Raw genomic sequence first — 21736 nt, forward strand, 5'->3', positions numbered from 1 at the left:
ATACTGGAGAGGATATTACCATAGATTGACCCATGAAATGGACCTGGGCATCTGGGGGCTCCTCATCCCCTTCCCTGTCCTTGGAACTTATGTGCTGTCCACCATTCCCACAGCTAGAGCCATTTTCAAGAATGCAGCCTTGAGAGAGTAAGGTCGTATTGAGACCATATGGACAGTGTACATGACTAAACTCAGTTAAGCCTCTATATAAACTTTAAGATTCTGGTGGGCAGGTGTGGAGATCCACTTGTCTTGCAGCTGCCCAACACAAGCCTCATGTTAAGTTCCCTTGCTTATTAAATCTGCCACCTACCAATCTGGAATGGCCCAGCAGCCACTTCTGAATCTATCACTGGTGGATCAGAAATGGCAAAATCCTTGAGACTGAAAGCAGATGAATTGGACTAACAGAAGAAAAAATATACAGGAGAGAACTGCTATGAAAAGGTGGCACCAACTCTAAGGGTAGTGTAGACTTGAAGGTAGTGGATCTAGCAAACAAGAGGGAGCCTTGGGATAACAATCAAGGTAATTGGTTGTAGTACCAGAGTAGGAGTAGGCCATTGGGCTAGTAGCCAATGATATGTCAGGAATAAGTCCAAACACAAACATAAAAACATGTAGAATAAAACCCTCTGTTAAAAGAGAACACCCAATTGGGCATAAATGAATGAATGAATGAATGAATGAACTCAAGATACATGGTTTCAATTAAGGGATACAAAAAGACATACCAAGCAAGGGCTAACAAAGAGAAAGTAGGTGAAGAAATATTAATCAGATACAATAGATATAATCATCTAAGAAGATATATGCCATGACACTTTATGCAGCCAGCAACATAGCTTAAAAATATATAATACAGGGGGCTTCCCTGGCAGCGCAGTGGTTGAGAGTCCACCTGCTGATGCAGGGGACACAGGTTCATGCCCCAGTCCAGGAAGATCCCACATGCTGCGGAGCGGCTAGGCCCGTGAGCCATGGCCGCTGAGCCTGCGTGTCCAGAGCCTGTGCTCCACAACGGGAGAGGCTACAACAGTGAGAGGCCCGCGTACCGGAAAAAAAAAAAAAATATATATATGTGTGTATATATATATATATATATATAATATATATATAAAATACATAAACAAAGAAATACAAGGAGAAACTGATAAATCCTTGGTCATAATGTAAGAAAATAGCATATTAAGTAAATAACAAGACAGGACATGGAGACTCTGAATAATACAATTAATGAGTTTATCTAATAGTTATACATAGAACTATATACCTAGCAGAAAACACCCTCTTTTCAAATATACATGGAATATTAACAAAGCTCAAACAAGAGTCAGACAAAATTTCAAAAAACAGAAATCACACACATTCATTGATCTTAATGCAATAAATCAGAAATTAACAACAAAAGAATACACAGAGACACCTTCTACCTAACTCTTAGGTTAAAGAGGAAATTAAAAAGGAAATCTCCTATTTAAAAATGAACAGTTAGAGTACTATTTCTCAAAATTATATGATTATATCCAAGTGGTACTTAGAGGAAAATGTATAGTTTTAAATAGATCTTTTGGGACTTCCCTGGTGGCGTAGTGGTTAAGAACCCGCCTGCCCATGCAGGGGACACGGGTTCGATCCCTGGTCTGGGAAGATCCCACATGCCGTGTAGCAACTAAGCCCGTGTGCCACAACTACTGTGCCTGTGCTCTAGAGCCCACGTGCTGCAACTACAGAAGCCCGTGTGCCTAGAGCCCGTGCTCTGCAACAAGAGAAGCCACCGCAATGAGAAGTCTGCGCACCGCAACGAAGAGTAGCCCCCGCTCACCACAACTAGAGAAAGCCTGCACACAGCAACGAAGACCAGATGCAGTCAAAAATAAATTTAAAAAAATATATATATATATATATATAAAACTTGGCAAAATCTTCGAACCAAAACAAGGAGAGCATACATACAAAAAAAAGTTATAGGTTACTCTCTCATAGGAACAGATATATAAATGCCCTAAATTGGAAACTAGTATGTGAATCCCGCAATGTACAGAAAGAGTAATTTATCATGATCAACTGGGGATGATTCAATGACAGAAAATTTATTTTTACAGTTTATTCTATCAATAGGTTGAAAAAAAGAAAAACTACATGTTCATTAATGCCCAATCAATGATAAAATTCAATAATCATTTCTTATTTTAAATATATATAATTCTTAGCAAACTAGGACTAAAACTAGGACTTCCTTAACTTGATAAAGGCTATCTGCCAGTAGATTAAGGTGAAACACTAGCAATGTTCTGGTTAGAGCAAAAAAAAGAAAAAAAGAGATGAGAATGGTTACTATCATTGGTACTATTCAAGCTTACACTGGAAAAGATATGAAAAGAAATAAGATATAAATGTTGGAAAGGAAGAGGCCAAAGTATGTACTTGAAAATAACGTGAATACCTACCTAGGAAATCCAAGAAACACAACTGACAAATTATGGGAAACTAAGAATGCAATTCAGCCATGTGGTTGGATATAAGATGGAAATTTGAAAATTAATACTTTTCTTAAACAGGATTAGAAAATAAAAATAGAAAACGAGGTATTCAAAATAGCAACAAAAACTATAATATTCCAGAATAGGCCTACCAGGATATGTGGTGTAAGAATTACATTAAGAAAACTACAAAGCTTACTGAAAGACATAAAAGAAGACTTGAATAAATGTGGAGAGATCATGCTCATGGATGGGTAGGCTCAGTTATACTTAATCTATAAGCTGAATTTAAGTTCTCAATAAAAATCCCAAAAAGATTTTTCATAGAACCTGACAACTTGATTCTAAAATTCACCTGGGCAAGAAAATAATCAAAACAGTTCTGATAAAAGAAAAGTGAGGTGAAACTTGCCCTCCCAGAGATTAATATATACTGTGATGAACTGTATTTATTAAAAGGTTTGGGACTTCCCTGGTGGCGCAGTGGTTAAGAATCCGCCTGCCAATGCAGGGGACACGGGTTCGAGCCCTGGTCCGGAAAGATCCCACATGCCGCGGAGCAACTAAGCCCGTGCGCCACAACTACTGAGCCTGCACTCTAGAGCCCGTGAGCCACAACTACTGAAGCCCGTGCACCTAGAACCCGCGCTCCACAACAAGAGAAGCCACCACCGTGAGAAGCCCGTGCACCGCAACGAAGAGTAGCCCCCACTCGCAGCAACTAGAGAAAGCCCTCACGCAGCAACAAAGACCCAACGCAGCCAAAGATAAATAAATAAATAATTTTAAAAAATAATAATAAAAAATAGGGCTCCCCTGGTGGTGCAGTGGTTGAGAGTCCGCCTGCCAATGCAGGGGACATGGGTTTGAGTCCTGGCCGGGAAGATCCCACATGCCGCGGAGCAACTGGGCCCGCGTGCCACAACTGCTGAGCCTGCGCTCTAGAGCCCGTGAGCCACAACTACTGAAGCCCGCACGCCTAAAGCCCGTGCTCCACAACAGGGGAAGCCACATCAATGAGCAGCCCGTGCACCACAATGAAGAGTGGCTCCCGCTCGCCGCAACTAGAGAAAGCCCGCGCGCAGCAACAAAGACCCAACGCAGCCAAATATAAATAAATAAATAAATAAATAAAATTTATTAAAATAATAGTAATAATAAATAAAAGGTTTAAGAATAAACAAATTCACTAATACGGCAGAATAGTGTCCAGAAATAGACACACACACATATGGTCAACTCAATACACCAATATACTAAGGCAGTTCAGTAGGTAAAGGACCTTCTTTTTAATAAATGGTGCTAGAAGGGCTGGATATTCATGGGGGGGTGGAGGATGATCTTCAACCCCTATCTCACTTTATAACCAAAAACTAATTCAAGATAGATTATACAACTAATGTAAAAGCTAAAACTATAAAGCTTCAAGTAGAAAACATAGGAAATTATCGTCATCACTTTGGGTATGCAAAGGTTTCTTGGACAGGATACCAACAGCTCTAAGCATTAGAGAAAAAAACCGATAAACTGAACTTCATCAAAATTAAAATTTTTGTGCAAATCAAAACTACAATAAGATACCACCTCACACTGGTCAGAAAGGCCATCATTAAAAAGTCTACAAATAACAAATGCTGGAGAGGGTGTGGAGAAAAGGGAACTCTCCTACACTATTGGTACAAATGTAAGTTGGTGCAGCCACTATGGAAAACAGTATGGAGGTTCCTCAAAAAACTAAAAATAGAGTTGCCATATGATCCAACAATCCCACTCCTGGGCATATATCCAGACAAAACTATAATTCAAAAAGATACATGCACCCCTATGTCCATAGCAGCACTATTCACAATAGCCAAGACATGGAAACAACCTAAACGTCCATCGACAGATGAATGGATAAAGAAGATGTGGTACATATATACAACTGAATACTACTCAATCATAAAAAAGAATGAAATAATGCCATTTGCAGCAACATGGATGAGCCTAGAGATTATCATACTAAGAGAAGTCAGAAAAAGACAAATAACCATATGATATCACTTATATGTGGAATCTAAAATATGACACAAATGAACATACCTATGAAAGAGAAACAGACTCACAAACATAGAGAACAGACTTGTGGTTGCCAAGGGGGAGGAGGGAGTAGGGGAGGGAAGGATTGGGAGTTTGGGATTAGTAGATGTAAAGTATTATATTAAACAACAAGGTCCTACTGTATAGCACACTATAGTCAATATCCTATGATAAACCATAATGGAAAAGAATATGAAAAAGAATATATATATGTATAAACTGAGTCAGTTTGCTGTACAGTAAAAATTAACACAACACTGTAAATCAACTATACTTAAATAAAATTTTTTTAAAAAGCTGTGATGGGGAATTCCCTGGCGGTCCAGTAGGTAGGACTCAGTGCTTTCACTGCCGTGGCCCAGGTTCAGTCCTTGGTCTGGGAACTAAGATCCCACAAGCTGCGTGGTGCAGCAAAACAAAACAAAAACAAACAACAGAAAACTATAATGAGATGTATTTGATGCCCACTAGAATTTCTAAGACATCTTTATTTATGAAGCTGTGATAAGATGGAACTTTCAATAACATTGCTGGAGCATAAAACAGTACAAACCATATTACAGAATTGTTAGGCACTTTCTTATAAAATTAAGCATATATCTACCTCTTCCACTCCTAGGTAATTACCCAGGAGAAATGAAAATGTATGTTAACAAAAAGACCTGTACACGAATGTTCAGGGCAGCCTTATTCATAATAGCTAAAAACTGGAAATAACCCTAATTTCCATCAATAGGAAAACTGAAGAACAAATAGTGGTATAATCATATAATGGAATACTACTCAGCAGTACAAAGGAACACATTATTAATCAAAGCAAGAACATGAAAAAAATCTGCCCAAAAAATCTTAAGTTGAGCAAAAGAAGCCAGACACATGAAAAAATTATATGATTCCATTTCTATGAAGTCTAAGAACATGTAAAATTAATCTATGGTGATAGAAGTCAGAAAGTGGTTGCTTAAAGTGGAATGTGGGAAGGGTGGATTGACTGGAAAAAACACAAGAGAACTTTCTAGGGGAGATGGAAATGTTTTTTATCACGTTTTCATTGGTATTTACATGAGGGCATATAACTATCAAAACTCAAGAAATTGAGCATTTAAAATATGGGCATTTTATTGCGTATAAACTTTACCTCAAGAAAAAAGTATATAGGAAGAAATACACACATAAGACATGAATCGAAAGATTAAAAAAGTTAAAAAATGAGACTAAGAAAAATATATGCAACAAGGGATTAATATCTAGAATACAGAAACAACTCCTGAAGTCAACAGGAAAAATAACAAGAAAAACAAGAAAAAGTCAACCTGAAAGAAAAAAAACCAAAACAAAGGGTATGAGCAGGGAATTCACAGAAATGGAAAGAGAAATGGCCAGTAACATAAAAAGATGCTTAATTTCATAAGTAATTGGGGAAATACAAGTTCTATAAAAATAACATGCAATGTTCAAGATAGGGGAAAATAAAAAAGGTCAATAATATCCAATATTGTCAACGGTACAGTGAAACATAGTCTCATATATTGTAGGTATGTGCATACTGGGACAGACATTTTAGAGGACAATATTTAGCAGTATTTAAAAATCTGAAATGTGTACACCCTTCAAACTAGCAATTTCTCTTCCATGTATATAACCTAGAGAATACTCTCACTTGTATATCACATACAAGGCTATTGACTGAGGCATCATTTTGCAATAGCCAGGAACTGAACAACCTAAATGTCAGTCAAAACAGGAATAAACAAACAAGGTAGACTTTGTATACTGTGGAATCCTAGATAGCAGTTGTAAAAATGAGATAGACTTATATACTAATACAAAAAGATTTCAAACATATATTGCTGAGATAAAAGCAAGCTGAAAAACAATATATGCAGTATGATAGCATCTATCTTTAAAAACAACAGGAAAGGGCTTCCCTGGTGGCGCAGTGGTTGAGAGTCCGCCTGCCGATGCAGGGGACACGGGTTCGTGCCCTGGTGTGGGAAGATCCCACATGCCGCGGAGCGGCTGGGCCCGTGAGCCACGGCCGCTGAGCCTGCACGTCCGGAGCCTGTGCTCCGCAACGGGAGAGGCCACGACAGTGAGAGGCCCGCGTACCGCAAAAAACAAAAACAAACAAACAAAAAACAGGAAACACCAATAAAAATATATACAGAGAAAAACATCTTGAATGCTACCCACCAGGCAGGTAAAAGTAGTTACCTCTAGATTAGGATTAGGTGGTAAATCAAGGGGGATTTTATCTTCATCCATATTGCTTATGTTTGTATACCAGGAATTGATTCATGTACTACTTGTGTAATTAAAAGGAAATAAATTGATTTAGCAATGCCAAAATTTTAAAAGGCATATAACAAATGTATTACTAAATGTGTGTGTGTGTGTGTATATATATATATATATATATATATATATATATACACACGTATATAGAAAAATATCTGGTGATGATACACACCCAACTTAATAGCCATGGTCAAACAAGAGCCTGGCTGAAAACTTAAAAGGAAGATCTGGGGAGTGAAATGTCCACTGGGGACTTTATTTTATTTTTTTAATATATTTTTAAAAAATAAATAAATTATTTATTTATTTTTGGCTGTGTTGGGTTTTTGTTGCTGTGTGCGGGCTTTCTCTAGTTGCAGCAAGTAGGGGCCACTCTTCGTTGTAGTGCACGGGCTTTTCATTGTGGTGGCTTCTCTTGTTGCAGAGCACGGGCTCTAGGCACTCGGGCTTCAGTAGTTGTGGCACACGGGCTTAGTTGCTCCGCAGCATGTGGGATCTTCCCAGACCAAGGTTCGAACCCATGTCCCCTGCACTGGCAGGCGGATTCTTAACCACTGCACCACCAGGGTAGTCCCTCCACTGGGAACTTTACTTTATTTAATTTATTTTTTAACATCTTTATTGGCGTATAATTGCTTTACATTGTTGTATTAGTTGCTGCTCTATAACAAAGTGAATCAGCTCTACGTAAACATATATCCCCATATCCCCTCCCTCTTGCGTCTCCCTCCCACCGTCCCTATCCCACCTCTAGTCCACTGGGGACTTTAAAAAGCTCTGATATATTGCTGGAGAAAGCCATGTGCATGCTCAGGAAAGACCTAAAAATGTCAGTAAAGACCTAAAAGGCCCTCATCTTGTACCCTCTGGCTGACTTTGAGACCCTGCTCAAGAAGTAGAGACTAAGAGTTGTAAAGAACCTTAGCATTTAAGGTAATAAGCCGCAACACAAACTCAGAGCCCTAGGCAAATGCTGGAAGAGTTATAGGTTAAAGGCATTTAAGGAAATGAGACCAATCACTAGCTAACTACTAAAGTAACTGAGCAGACACTTCTGTGACCACAAACTATAGGGAGTTGTAGAATTAGTCCAGTAAAGTCATTAAAGGTATAAAAACAGTAAGTTAGATTTATTTTAGGAATACAAGATGGCTTAGCATCCAAAAAGCAATTAATGCAATATACCAACAGAAGAACCAAAATAACGTGATCATGTCAATAGATGATGAAAAAACATTTGACAAATTCATGATAAAAACACTCAATGAACTAGGTATAGAAGGGAATTTCCTCAACCTGGTAGGGGCATCTGTGAAAACCCCCCAGCTAACATCATACCTAATAGTAAAAGACTGAATGCTTTTCCCCTAAGATCAGGAACAAGACAACAATATCCACTCACGCCACTTCTATTCAACATTGTACTGGAGGTTCTAGCCAGAACAGTTAAACAAGAAAAGGAAATAAAGGTATCCAGATCAGAAAGGAAGAAGTAAAACCATCTCTGTTCACAGATGACATGATTTTGTAAACAGAAATCCTGAAGAATCCATCAAAAAAACTATTAGAAATAACAAGCTCAGCAAGCTTGCAGGCACAAGATCAATATACAAAGCTCAATAAATAATTTGAAAATGAAATTAAGTAAAAACAATTTCATTTACAAAAGCATTGAAAAGAATAAAATATTTAGGAGTAAATTTAACAAAAGTGTAAAACTTGTACTCTGAAAATTAAAAAAAATTTCTATTGAAAGAGATTAAAGAAGACCTAAATAAATGGAAAGACATCTGATGTTTATGAATTGAAGGACTTGAAAGAATTGAAAGATGCCAACACTCCCTAAATTGATCTACAGATTCAACACAATCCCTGTGAAAATCCCAGCTGGCTTCTTTGCAGAATATGACAAGCTGACCCTAACATTCATATGAAAATGCAAAGGACCCAAAACAGCCAAAACAATCTTGAAAAAGAACAAAGCTGGAGCCCTCACACTTCCCCATTTCAAAATTTATTACAAAGCTACAGTAATGAGGACAGTGTAGTAATGGCATAAGGATACACATATAGATCAATGGAATAGAACTGAGAGTCCAATTGCTTCTTGACAAGGATGCCAAGACAATTCAATGGGTAAAGAATAGTCTTTTCAAAAAATGATGCTGGGATAACTGAATATCTACATGCAAAAGATTAAAGTTTGGACTGCCACTTTACACTATATACAAAAATTAACTCGAAATGGATCTCCGACCTATATTTAACATTGAAAACTATAAAACTCTTAGAAGAAAACAGAGACGTAAATCTTTGTGACCTTGGATTAGGCAATGATTTTTTAGATATGATGCCAAACACCAAGCAACAAGAGAAAAAACAGATGAATGGAATTCATCTAAAAATTTTAAATGTGTGCTTCAAAGGACATCTTCAATAAAGTGAAAAAGCAACCCAAAGAATGGAAGAAAACATTTGCGAAGCATAATATAACTGATATGGGGCTAGTATCCAGAATGTGTAAAGAACACACACAACTCAACAATAAAAAGATAAATAACCCAATTTAAAAAATGGGCAATGAATCTGAATGGACATTTTTCCAAAGATGATACACGAATTGCCAAGAAGCGCATGAAACATTATTAGCCGTCAGGGAAATGCAAACCAAAACCACAACGAGGTACCACTTCATACTCACTAGGATGGCTATAATTAAAGACATAATAAAACTAAGAATATGGAGAAATTACAATCCTTTATATATTGTTGGTAAGAAGGTAGAATAGGTACAGTTGCTATGAAAAACAGTCTGACAGTTCTTCAAAAAGTTAAACATAGAGTTATCATTTGACTGAGCAATTCCACTTAGGTATATACCCAAGAGAAATAAAAACACACATCCACACAGAAACTTGTACATCAGTGCTCATAGCAGCATTACTAATAAAAACCAAAAGTGGAAACAACCCAAATGTCCATCAACAAATGAATGGATAAATAAAAACTCAATATATTCATGTAGTGGAATATTGTTTGGCAATAAAAAGGAATGAAGTACTGATACATGTTACAACATGGATGAACCTTGAAAAGATGTTAAATGAAAGAATCCAGTCACAAAAGATCACATATCGTATGATTACATTTATATGAAATGTCCAGAATAGGCAAATCCATAAAGATAGAAGGATTAGTCACTGCCTGGAGGTGGGGTGGTGGGGGGTGGACAATGGAAAAAAATGAGTGACTGCTAATGGGTATAGGTTTCTTTTGGGGGTGATGAAAATATTCTAAAATTTATTGTGGTGATAGTTGTACAACTTTGTGAATATACTAAAAAATCACTGAATTGTACACATTAAAAAAGTGGGTTTTATGGTATATTAATTACATATTAATTTTTTTTAAAAGAAATTTAAACAGCTACCATATGACCCACGTATAACACTCCTAGGTTATACCTAAAGAGAAATTAAAACATTTGTCCACACAAAAACTTATATATAGATGTTCACAGAGCAATATTCAAAATAGTCAAATTGGATACAACTGATGAATGGGCAAACAAAATGTTGTATATCTGGGGCTTCCCTGGTGGCGCAGTGGTTGAGAGTCCGCCTGCCGATGCAGGGGACACGGGTTCGTGCCCCGGTCCGGGAGGATCCCGCGTGCTGCGGAGCGGCTGGACCCGTGAGCCACGGCCGCTGAGCCTGCGCGTCCGGAGCCTGTGCTCCGCAGCGGGAGAGGCCACAGCAGTGAGAGGCCTGCGTACCGCAAAAAACAAACAAACAAAAATGTTGTATATCTGTACAATGGAATATGATTTAGCAATAAAATGAAGTGATGATATACACTGCAACATGGATGATCCTTGAAAACCTTATGTTAAGTGAAATAAGACAGTCACAAAAGACCATAAATTATATGATTCCATTTGTATGAAATATAGGTTAGTGGTTGCCTAGGGCTAGAAAATGGGGTTGGGATGGGGAGTGACTGCTAATGGGTATGAGTTTCTTTTTGGAGGTGATGAAAATGTTCTAAAATTAGATTGTGGTGATGGTTGCACAACTCTGAATATACAAAAGTCCACTGAAATGTACAGTTTAAACAGGTGAATTTTATGGCATGTGAATTATATCTCAATAAAGCTGTTAAAAAAAACTCAGAGGGCTTCCCTGGTGGCGCAGTGGTTAAGAATCCGCCTGCCAATGCAGGAGACACGGGTTCGAGCCCTGGTCTGGGAAGAGCCCACATGCGGCAGAGCAACTAAGCCCGTGTGCCACAACTACTGAGCCTGAGTGCCTAGAGCCGTGCTCCACAACAAGAGAAGCCACTGCAATGAGAAGCCTGCGCACCACCACGAAGAGTAGCCCCTGCTTGTTGCAACTAGAGAAAGCCTGCGTGCAGCAACAAAGACCCAACACGGCCAAAAATAAATAAATTAAATAAATAAATTTAAAAAACAAAAAATAAAAAACCTCAGACTGTACACCTAAAAAAAGATAGAGGAGGCAAAAGAACCTTTAAAAATAGTCTTAAGAAGGATAAATCTCAAAGTTCAAACATAGAACAAAAAGGGCACTTTTAAATACATTCAGAACAAAAAGCTGAATGAGGAAGAAATAGGTCTCTGCCCTGTGCCAGCAGTATAATAATGATAAATGACAAAGAGGTAAAATTCCTCAATTACTATTTCTGCTTCTGCCTTCTCAGTTCCCAAGAGGGAACTGAAGCCCAATATGAGTAAAGAATCATTGTAGTAAGGTAGTAAGCAAGAACTCAGCTACTTTAATAAGAGTTCAAATGTCTTGGACCAGATGAATTATAGCTGAGGGAACTGAGAGTAATTTCAAACAAGAACACTGAAGCTATGTCAATGATATTTGAGGAATCACAGAGAAGGATGTTCCGGAAGACTGGGCAGATGTAATTTCAATTTTCGAAAAAAGAGAGGTAAGTTAATTCCATAAATTACACACCAGTCAGTTTGATATAAGTCTTCTAGATTATTATAGAGATGGCTGGCAAGAACCTAGAAATGGAAGAATAAGCACTAGAAGCCAGCTTGAATTCACTTAGAAAAAGTCAATTTAGGCTAATCCTTCTTTCTTTTTTGTACTGTTACTAAGCTGGTAGCTATGAAAAATATGGTAGACATACAATATATCTGGACATTAGCAAGGCATTTGAAAAAATCTTTTATGAGATCCTTAAGTACAAAATTGAGAAATGGGAGCTGGTTGTTAATTTTTGTTAGCTAGATTAATAACTGCTTGAAAGACCATTCCCAAAGCATGCAGATTACCAGGTCATTATCATGCTAGACGCAGGTTTCTAATAGTGTATACCATGGGGTTCTCCTAGCCTTAGGAGCTTCATCATTTATATCCAACCACTTAAATGAAGATATGGAAACCATGCTGATGAGGTTTATAAGTGACAACATCTGGGAAGGATAGTGAATACTTGGGATGACAGAATCAGGATATTGATTTTAATTATAAGTAGTTGGGAGTAACAAAACAAAACAAAAACTAAAACTTGCCTGGGCCAGATGAAATCAAACCAAGGACCAGATCCAAATCTCACACCTAAATTAGAAAATGAGTGCAAGGGAGAGAAACAATTTTTCACTGTTTCTGAAATCAGCCTCAAACTTGAATTGTAGTTACTGTTAGAATGTGACCTGAAATATTCCGGTCAAGACACCAACAACAGCAGTAAGAGTACTAGAAGTTTTTATCTATGACTGTAGCCTTAATTATTCTCACCCTCTTTTAGACGATCCCCTTCGGCCTTGGTTTTCTTCTGTCTTTCTGATCCAGCAAGGTCTACAAGATGCAGCTTGGAGCGAAAGCTGCTATTCCTGTGATGATAACAGGACACAAGTGAGAATGGTACACAAGCTTGAGGGTAGGTGAGTATCAAAGCTCACCTGCCAGTTCTCATTTTCTTTCACATCAGTCCAAATGGCTCCATTCATTACTCATGCTCAGAGTACTGATGTCTGGTTATTTTTCAAATCAAGAAGCAAGCTGTTATTCAACTTTAGTATAACTAATGTTAAAAATCTTGACTCTTACTTGTAACTTGAACTTACTTGTCACTTTTCTTTCTTTGCTCTATGGAGATTGTAAAGATGGCATGAGATCGGGATGACTGGGAGTTCATAGCTGTGGAGGCCACAGTCCTACAGTTGTTGCCCTGCTCCAAACAGGAAACAGTATCCAGGGCGACTAAAACAGTCTTCTCAGTGAGTCCCACAATCTAATTCAGAGAAAGAAAAAACTCTCTTATGATTCGACTTCAAATACTTCATCAGAAATATAAGGATTGGTGGTTTAAAAAATAATGCCTTGATGTTCCAGTAGAACCTCAATAAATAGTCACAGTAATAAGGGCTGGGTTGTTTTAAAAATTTATTTTATTTATTTTTGGCTACGTTGGGTCTTCATTGCTGTGTGTGGGCTTTCTCTAGCTGTGGTGAGTGGGGGCTACTCTTTGTTGCGGTGCATGGGCTTCTCGTTGCGGTGGCTTCTCTTGTTGTGGAGCACGGGCTCTAGGTGTGTGGGCTTCAGTAGTTGTGGCTCACAGGCTCTAGAGCGCAGGCTCAGTAGTTGTGGCGCACGGGCTTAGTTGCTCCATGGCATGTGGGATCTTCCTGGACCAGGGCTCGAACTCATGTCCCCTGCACTGGCAGCTGGATTCTTAACCACTGTGCCACCGGGGAAGTCCCATAAGGACAGTTTTAACTAGCAACTCTGTGATCACTGCAAACCAAGGTCTCCAGTCTTCACTGGGTACCTCCAAAACAAGGATGCCAGTCAATACTAGAGCTACAAAAGACCTCTAGATTTTATGGTAGCAATGGATATGTGCCTTCCAGGGAGCCCCAAGTGAAGGTAAGTTTTGGCCCTAAGGACAGCAAGGGCAACACAAATAGCTATGGTTATTTCTCTTTGTTACATTCTCCTCCATGTGGCCCTGTGTTCCTCCCTATATCTTGGACCCATTTTATACCTCATACTCACTAGGGAAAATAGCATGGTACAATTTCCACTGGATTAGGAAGCCAGGAAAACAGGGTCCTAGGCTTGGTACTGTATCTACCCAGGAGAATTTGTACAAGTTAAAATTTCCTGGAGCCTCTGGAGATTGAACTAGATGATTACGAAGTCCCTTCTAGCCTCAATATGCTATGATTTTATTACCCCATAGCTCCCAAATCTATATCTGTGGCCCTAATTTCTAGTCCTATACTTCAAATTGCCTGCTACTTACACTTTGACATCAGTAAATTATGAAACCAAACTCATTTTCCTTCCACCAATACTGATTCTCTCCACTACTTCTTCGTTTCTACTAAGATCGCTATTCTCAAAACCTCAGATTCGCCTTTAATTCCTGCTATTCCCCCATATCTCACCTATCACCAACTCCCAGTCATTCTTCTTTTGAATCCATTGTTTCCTTTTCCTTTCCACATCTACCTGCCTAATCCAGGCCCATATTACTTCACGCCTGAAAAATAAGGCAACATTTCCCTAAATTTTCCTTCCTCATCCTAGTTTTTCTCCTTTTCAATCCATTCTTGTTTAGCCTTCCGAAAGTCCTGCTTCCTAAAATGTCACCAAACTCCTAAGCCCTATGCTAGATAATGAGGGTACAAAGAGATTTTAAGATACTCTCCTAACCTCCCGGGAGCTAACCTAGTCGGAGATATACACGTAAGATAAAAACTTGGTAAAAGTAGCCAGTGCAATCCTTCATTTGGAAGTATTAAGTAGCTTACATACTATTCACAGGGATAGAAACTAAGCTCTTTAGCCTGGCTTCATAATCTGGTCCTAACATACCTCCTATTACTTCCCAACCCATATCCTCTAATGCAGACAGACCGATCTATTCTTATTACCCCCAGGAATATATTTTCTGCTTTCCTGCTTAAGCTATTCCTTACTACAAGAATAACCTTACTTCTTTACTTACTTATATTCCATCCATCCCAACTGAAGAGTGCTCACAAACTTGTCCTTACCCTTCCCAATTTGAGTCAGAAACTTAACACTTCTCTGTATTGCAAACTTTCCCTCAAATAGTGCTTGGGATTTAATTCCTGCCTTGGTATAGGACATATAAAAGATCTTAGTACTGGGTCAAGAGCCGGCTCAGTACCAACATTCTTTCTGGTGACAGCATGCATTTTACCCAGGTTTCTTATCCCCACTATCCAAACTGTCTTTCTGTAACCCACGCTTATCAGGCTTTCAAAATAAGTCTGATTCTTCAAGCCTTGCTTTAGTGCCTGGCTAATGACCTAACGACCCAGAAGGAAAAATATTTCTGTAGCATAGGCATCTGCCCCTCAAGCACCTGCACCCTAAATTTCAGCTTTCTCTGCAGGGAAGAGAAGAAGGAGAGAAAGATGGATAAAGTATTATTTTACCGAGTTTTCCTAAGTCTGTACTACCCTATTCTCATCTACTTCCCACCTCAAATTCTCCCACTCCTGAATACTCAAGCTGCTGCTAGAACCAAGCTCTGCCTGTTTTCAACACTGGCTCCTGGATTTGGTCCACTCCCATATACAATACTCCCAACCTTGCCTCAAACTTTGTTCAGCTACAGCTCCTCAGCCTACATCTATACCATGTGATGGAAGCCTCTCAAATAAGCGATCTCTTCTTCCTATGGTACTTATAAATTTAAAATTTTTGTATCGTCTTACTTTCTAAATATCATTCCAGAGATCTAGCACAATGTCTATTACATTGTTGTCTAACAGAATTTACTATGACCATGTTTTATATCTATGCTATCCAATACAGTAGCCATTAGTCACGTAGCTATTGAGCACTTGATATGTGGCTGGTAACTGAGGGACTGAATTTCAAATTATATTCAATTTTAGTTCATTTAAGTTTAAATAGCCATTTGTGGCTAGTGGCTACCATACTGGACAGCCCAGCCTCAGAACTCTGTAAATAGCCAATAAATATTTAATTGATATTAGCATTCCTTCAAGAGGTAATAGGAAGGTGATAAAACTTCTTTCCCCACAAAAGTTCCCATCTAGGAATTCTAGGTTAACAAAGGGAATTAGGACCACACAAAATCTGAAGGACTGAGATGTTAGTAGTGATTTAAAACCACAGTGGCAAATAAAAGGAGTGTGAACTTTAGTAGTGGCCAACATTTTAAAATAACATCAAATGAGAGAAAAACACACCTTTATGCCTTCCTTAGGATCCTCCCGTATATTTATTTGAGGGGCTTTCTCACGAGATGGGCACAGAAGATCCAAGATTTCTTCATTGTAAATCTGGTATTGTTGAAAACAAAGTGGTAAAAACAAGATGTTAACAGTGGTAATTGAGGAGTGGTGGGACCACAGGTAATTTTTAAAATTCTTTATGACTTTCTGTATTAAAAAAATTTTTTGCAACAAACATACTATTTTTATAATTAAGAAAAGGATTTTAACACTACATGTAACCATTTGATACTCACAGGAATAAATTCACATATTACTTGTAACAAAATTGAGACTGCTCTCTTGAGAGAGTGTTTCTCAGGAATAGCAGACACGATGAAAGCTACATGGGTGCCCAAATTCAGTTCTTTGATGGTGTCATGACAACATCACCTTCACCAATTTTGTTAAAATGTAAGCAATGGGTCCTTAGTGGAGGGTGGAAGTGGGAAGCAAAAGGGAGAGGTAGCAACCAATATTTCAACAACAACCAGAACTTTAAGTACTAAAACAGTGTTTGCACATAGTAAGCACCACATTTGTTTGCTATTATTGCTGTTGCTACTATTTAATATAGCAGGTTCCTAAGTTATTTTTACATTTGGTCACCTTGGCCACAACTGGGTTAATCAAGAGTTTCAAGAAGGTTAATCTTAATGATGTTTAACTCCCCATCTTCCACCTCTATACCTCCTATACCAACTAACATATTGAGATTCAACTTCAGGATGAAGTATTCACATACTATTTATAATTGCATGTTTAAATTATATACATTTAATTATTGCTCCTTAAAGATAAGACATCTTATCACTGCTATGGAATCAACCAGCTAGTTTCCCAGAAGCCATAAGTTCCCTAACTATGTGTTTCTGGTGTCATGAGGTTAGATATAACTGGTCAGTCTACTTGTATACTGATATATAATTGAATGAAAATACCCACAAAGGCAGGGACTTCTATCTGTTTTGTTCACTGATATATCCCAAATACCTAGAACAGGGCCTGTAACATGTAGGTACTCAATAAATATCTGTTGAATAAACACTCTGTCATCACTTACACAGCTCAATACTTCACCCAATTTTTATAACATTCTTCATGGAGTAGCAACATTATCACTCAAGCCTCGAAACACTAAAGGGATATCAAATATTTTTCTACAGACTCTACAGGGAATCAATAATAGAGGCCAAACTGGAATTAAAGGATTCCTATTATCTTTTTATATGGGAATGCCAACTCCTCTAACAATCGGATTAAACAGACTATTCTGACAACAGGGAAAGAACTGGGTGGGAGCCAGATCCAACTGAGCCAGTGAGTTTTCTCTATCAATTTATTAAAATGCAATTTACTAAAAATGCAATTTATTCATTTGAGTCATGCCAGGAAAAACCTGATTTGTATTTATTTTTCTACCCAAAGATAAATTTGAATTCAGAATAATTAAAGATAAATCATTTACCTCCAAGTACGATACTTTCAGAGTAAATTCGAAGTCACTCTTTTTATCAATTTCTTGGAAGAGCAGCTGTATTACTCTAGGAATGACCCCAACTGTTGGTTCATTTTCTTGCTCTGCAGTATATGCACCTCCCATCGAATAGGTTTTTCCAGAGCCAGTTTGCCCATAGGCCAGGACGGTTGCATTGTATCCTGACAAAATAGAAGTCACATGTGCGGTGATGCTCAAATATTTTCAACCAATCAGTACACTCTACTTCCTTCAGCAATTACTTGTAACAAAACTGAGACTGCTCTCTAAACACAAGGGTCTCTTAGGAATGTCAGACACAAAGAAAAGTTATATGAGTGCCATGACTTTGCACTACTCCAAATAAGCAAAGAAGAAAAATATCAAACCTGAATGTGTGCCTCTCTTGATAGCCCTTAAAAGCTAGGAAGTAAAACACTTAAAGATATGACTGAGATAATGAAGGTGGCCAAGTCACTGTCTAAAAGTCATTCAGAGTTTTATAATTCTACTTTCTCTCTACTTGGAACAATTCTAAATTAGGGCAATTAAATGAAAGTTTTAGAAGCTGCAAATAGAAGGGATTCCAACCTGTATTTCTTCGATTAACAGAGTCTTCATTTGAAAAGGCAACAAAGTTGCTTTTTACAGTCAAAGAAAGCATCCCTCCCTATATGAATTCTCAGACTGCATTTGGACCGTATTATCAGGCTCCTCATAGAAATGTCATCATTTAAGTATGATTCAATGTGATATATGTCCTTTGCTTTTTTTTCTTTTTGAAAGAACTTATTCACCTAAATGAAGACCTTGATGTTCTGGAAGATCTTAAGATGTTAAATTGAGATTTTCACTGTAATAGATTGCTAATATCACCTGGCATGACTCTGGGACAAGAGAATAATATTCCATAATCTTCTGTAATACCACAGATATGTATATATAGTAATAAGTGGGGAAACCAAGTTTCAGTACTTTTTACAAAAACTCAGGGTGCTGTTGACCTGACTGAAAAATACTGGTTTTATCTCTGCAAATGAGAGCAATGTTAACAAAACACATAGATATTGGAATCACTTTCTACTTTATACTGCCTCTAAAGACTATAATTCTCATAGTTTCCCAAGTTAAGAATACTAAAGTAGAACTATAGTGTTCTTACTAAGCTGTGAAAGGTACATTCTGAGGAAGATAACAAGATAATGAAGGGTCTGGATACCATATTTTTTTTTAGGAATGGCTAAAGGAAAGGAGGGATGGTTAATTAGAAGAGACTTAGAATCAAATAATGGTCCTCCAAATATGTAAATAGGAAAAAGATTAACTTTAGAGTGGAAAAGTCTGGCAGACATCACCTTAATCAAATGATCAAAATGAACATCAATAGTAATGGAACAAATCAAAATTGTGTGCTGCCTGATAGAATTCAATGAGAAGAATACAGCATCACTTCTGTGATATTCCTGCTAAAGATATATTGATACAACCTGAATCTAATCATAAACTTCAGACAAAACAAAATTGAAAAACAGTTTACAAAATAACTGGCCTGTGATCTTCAAAAGTGTCATGATCATGAAAGTCAAAAGAAGACTGAAGGAGTTTTATAATAAAGGAGACTATAGAAGTAGTACAACTAAACGTAACATACGATTTTGAACTAGATCCTTTTGCAACAAAGGACATTATTGGAACAACTGGTGAAACTTGAATGAGGTCTGAGGACCAGATGGTAGTGAGGTAGCAATGCTAATTTCATGATTTTGATGGTCGTATTGTAGTTACATAGGACAGTAGGACAGAAGTTCTTGTTTGTAGCAAATATACAGTGAAGTATTCGGGGGCCATCAGGTCAACAACTCAAGTCAAATGGTTCAGGAAAAAAAAGGTCTTTATGCTGTTCTTGCAACATTTCTGTAAGTTTGAGATTACAGCTTTAATAGTTTAAAAATTTGAAACAAAGTATTCAATGTGTCCTGAGCCATGACATCATTTTAAGAAGTGAAAAAAAAATGTGAATAGCTGTTGCTCGGAAGAAGGCTTCTGTTTGTCTAGAGGGATGAACTAACATCATTGGGCAGAAATTATGGGGAAGCAAATTTCATCTCAATACAATCTAAAACAATTAGAGTTGTCCAAAACCAATCAACAGGACTACCCTATGAGCCAGTGATATCCCTGTCAAAGAAAAAAATTTTAACCAGATGCTGGAAGTTCACTTAGAGATATTGCTAGAAAGTATTTTTCTTTGGATGGAAAGTTAGACTAGATGATGTACAAATATCCCTTTCAACTTTAAGGGACTAGTATGCCATGGTTCTACTTCTTTTAAATAGCCCTCTGCTTTGAATCCTGAATAACCACTGTACTAGAATAACAACTAGACACCTCTCAGGCACTGCTCCCTTCTTCAGAACTTTGCCATAGTCTTCAATAACACTAAAGCCTTAGCTTCTGTAATCAAGATTATTAACTGGCCAGGGTATTCGGGGGCTTTAGGAAATCTCAAAGGTTTTAACTTTTAAAATACTTTTTCTTAAAGATAGGAGCAAAAAGTTTAATATTTCTAATGTATTTAAAAGTATGAGGACTTCCTTCGTGGTCCACTGGCTAAGACTCCACGCTCCCAATGCAGGGGGCCCTGGTTCGATCCCTGGTCAGGGAACTAGATCCCACATGCTGCAGCTAAGAGTTCGCATGCTGCAACGAAGATCCTGCACGCAGCAATGAAAATCCCGTGTGCTGCAACTAAGACCTGACGCAGCCAAATAAATAAATAAATTTAAAATTCACAAAAGAAAAAACACAAGTGATAAATGTCAATAAAATATAAAAAGATTTTTTAAAAAGTATGTATGTAGTCATCTATTTCCACTCCTACCCCTGGACTTTGAACTCTTCCAGGGCCCAGAAGCTAAGTTATTTATCTCTGAATCCCTCAACAGGCTTTGCAGTGCCTGGGCCTCAAGTAGATCCTCATCAGCACCCATCAAACAGCTTAGAATCTAATGAGGTTCCAGGACGAACAAACAGAAACATATACAAGTCAAAGATGAGCAGAACCATAGAAAGCAAATATAGTATAAAACTAGTTTCAAGGGTACAAGTGATATTGGGTTAGTTCTTAGGCTGTGGGCTTTTTGAAGGCAGGACTCATGCTTCATCCATTCCTGTATTGGCAGCACGCAATCACAGTGCCTAACACAGTGTATGCTCAAGAACAGTTTGAAGAATCAAACAGCCTCACCTTTAAATACGCCTTTTATGAGTGGTGCTACTGCTGTATTGAATACTTCCTCCTGTTCAGTAGAAGGGTCAAACACAAAATCGTAGGTAAAGGATTTGTCAGTACCAACCACCACCTAGAGAAGGCAAGGGACAAGGAGTAAGAAAAAAAAATGAAAGGCCAGACCACGCCCCTCACTGCCATTTGGCCCCAGCTCTTCAGAGGCAGGCCCAGGACTCGCTACGCACCTGAGGTTCCTCGGGTACGAAGGAAAGGCACATCTGGCAGCCCTCATTAATCTCTTTGGGGACCAGAGGGCGACATCGCAGTGCCACTCTTACAGGAATGCCCTTCACCTCTTCCTTCATGATCCTACCTCGGCACCGTTTCTGCGGAGGGGGGGGGGGAAGATGATCGCTGATTAAGTTTGGTAGGTTGGCAGGGGTGGGAAGGCGTTCTTCCTCAGTTCCGGCCTTCCTCGGAGGGTGTGGTGGGTTAGGGAAGTCAGCGGTAGCTTACGGTGGCAGCCTCCCGCTCCCAGCGGGATCGCTGCCTCGGGAAAGTCACTGTCCCTCAGACTTTGCCACGACAGGGCTGCCAGTCAGCCGACCCTCTAAAGAGAGCGAAGTGGCGTCTGAAATGAAAAGGAGAAGCCCAGCGGAGACGACAACAAAGAACCAAAGCCCCAGGGTACCAGGAAAGGCAGATCCTGAGCTAAGGTGTGCCCCCTTAACTCACCAAACTACACGTCCCTTCCCCAGTCTCCCGCCGTCCTGTCCCAACCGCAGCTTTAACCGCCAAGTTTCAAACCTCTCTCGGAGGCGCCAGCCAATTGGAGCGCAGACAGACTGTGCGTGGAGCACGCACACGGCGCGCGCAGGAAGACGCGTTGGGGAGAAGGAGGGCCTGCGCGC

General features: G+C 38.6%; 1 protein-coding gene across 2 annotated transcripts in view; it reads right to left on the reverse strand.

Annotated features, from left to right (window-relative positions):
* KIF4A (kinesin family member 4A) overlaps positions 1 to 21695 on the reverse strand; it is a 127107-nt gene extending 105412 nt beyond the window's left edge. For both annotated transcript variants that reach the window (XM_067724187.1, XM_067724186.1), the window contains exons 1-7: positions 21561 to 21695; positions 21071 to 21211; positions 20844 to 20958; positions 17588 to 17778; positions 16096 to 16188; positions 12967 to 13133; positions 12638 to 12732 (exon numbers count right to left, since the gene is read on the reverse strand). In XM_067724187.1, coding sequence (XP_067580288.1) covers positions 12638 to 12732; positions 12967 to 13133; positions 16096 to 16188; positions 17588 to 17778; positions 20844 to 20958; positions 21071 to 21190 — 781 coding nt within the window. In that variant the 5' untranslated portion in view covers positions 21191 to 21211; positions 21561 to 21695. The remainder of the gene's footprint in view (positions 1 to 12637; positions 12733 to 12966; positions 13134 to 16095; positions 16189 to 17587; positions 17779 to 20843; positions 20959 to 21070; positions 21212 to 21560) is intronic.
* Positions 21696 to 21736: the final 41 nt, after the last annotated feature.

This window comes from Pseudorca crassidens, chromosome X (genome assembly GCF_039906515.1).
Source record: "Pseudorca crassidens isolate mPseCra1 chromosome X, mPseCra1.hap1, whole genome shotgun sequence".
Lineage (NCBI taxonomy): Eukaryota > Metazoa > Chordata > Mammalia > Artiodactyla > Delphinidae > Pseudorca > Pseudorca crassidens.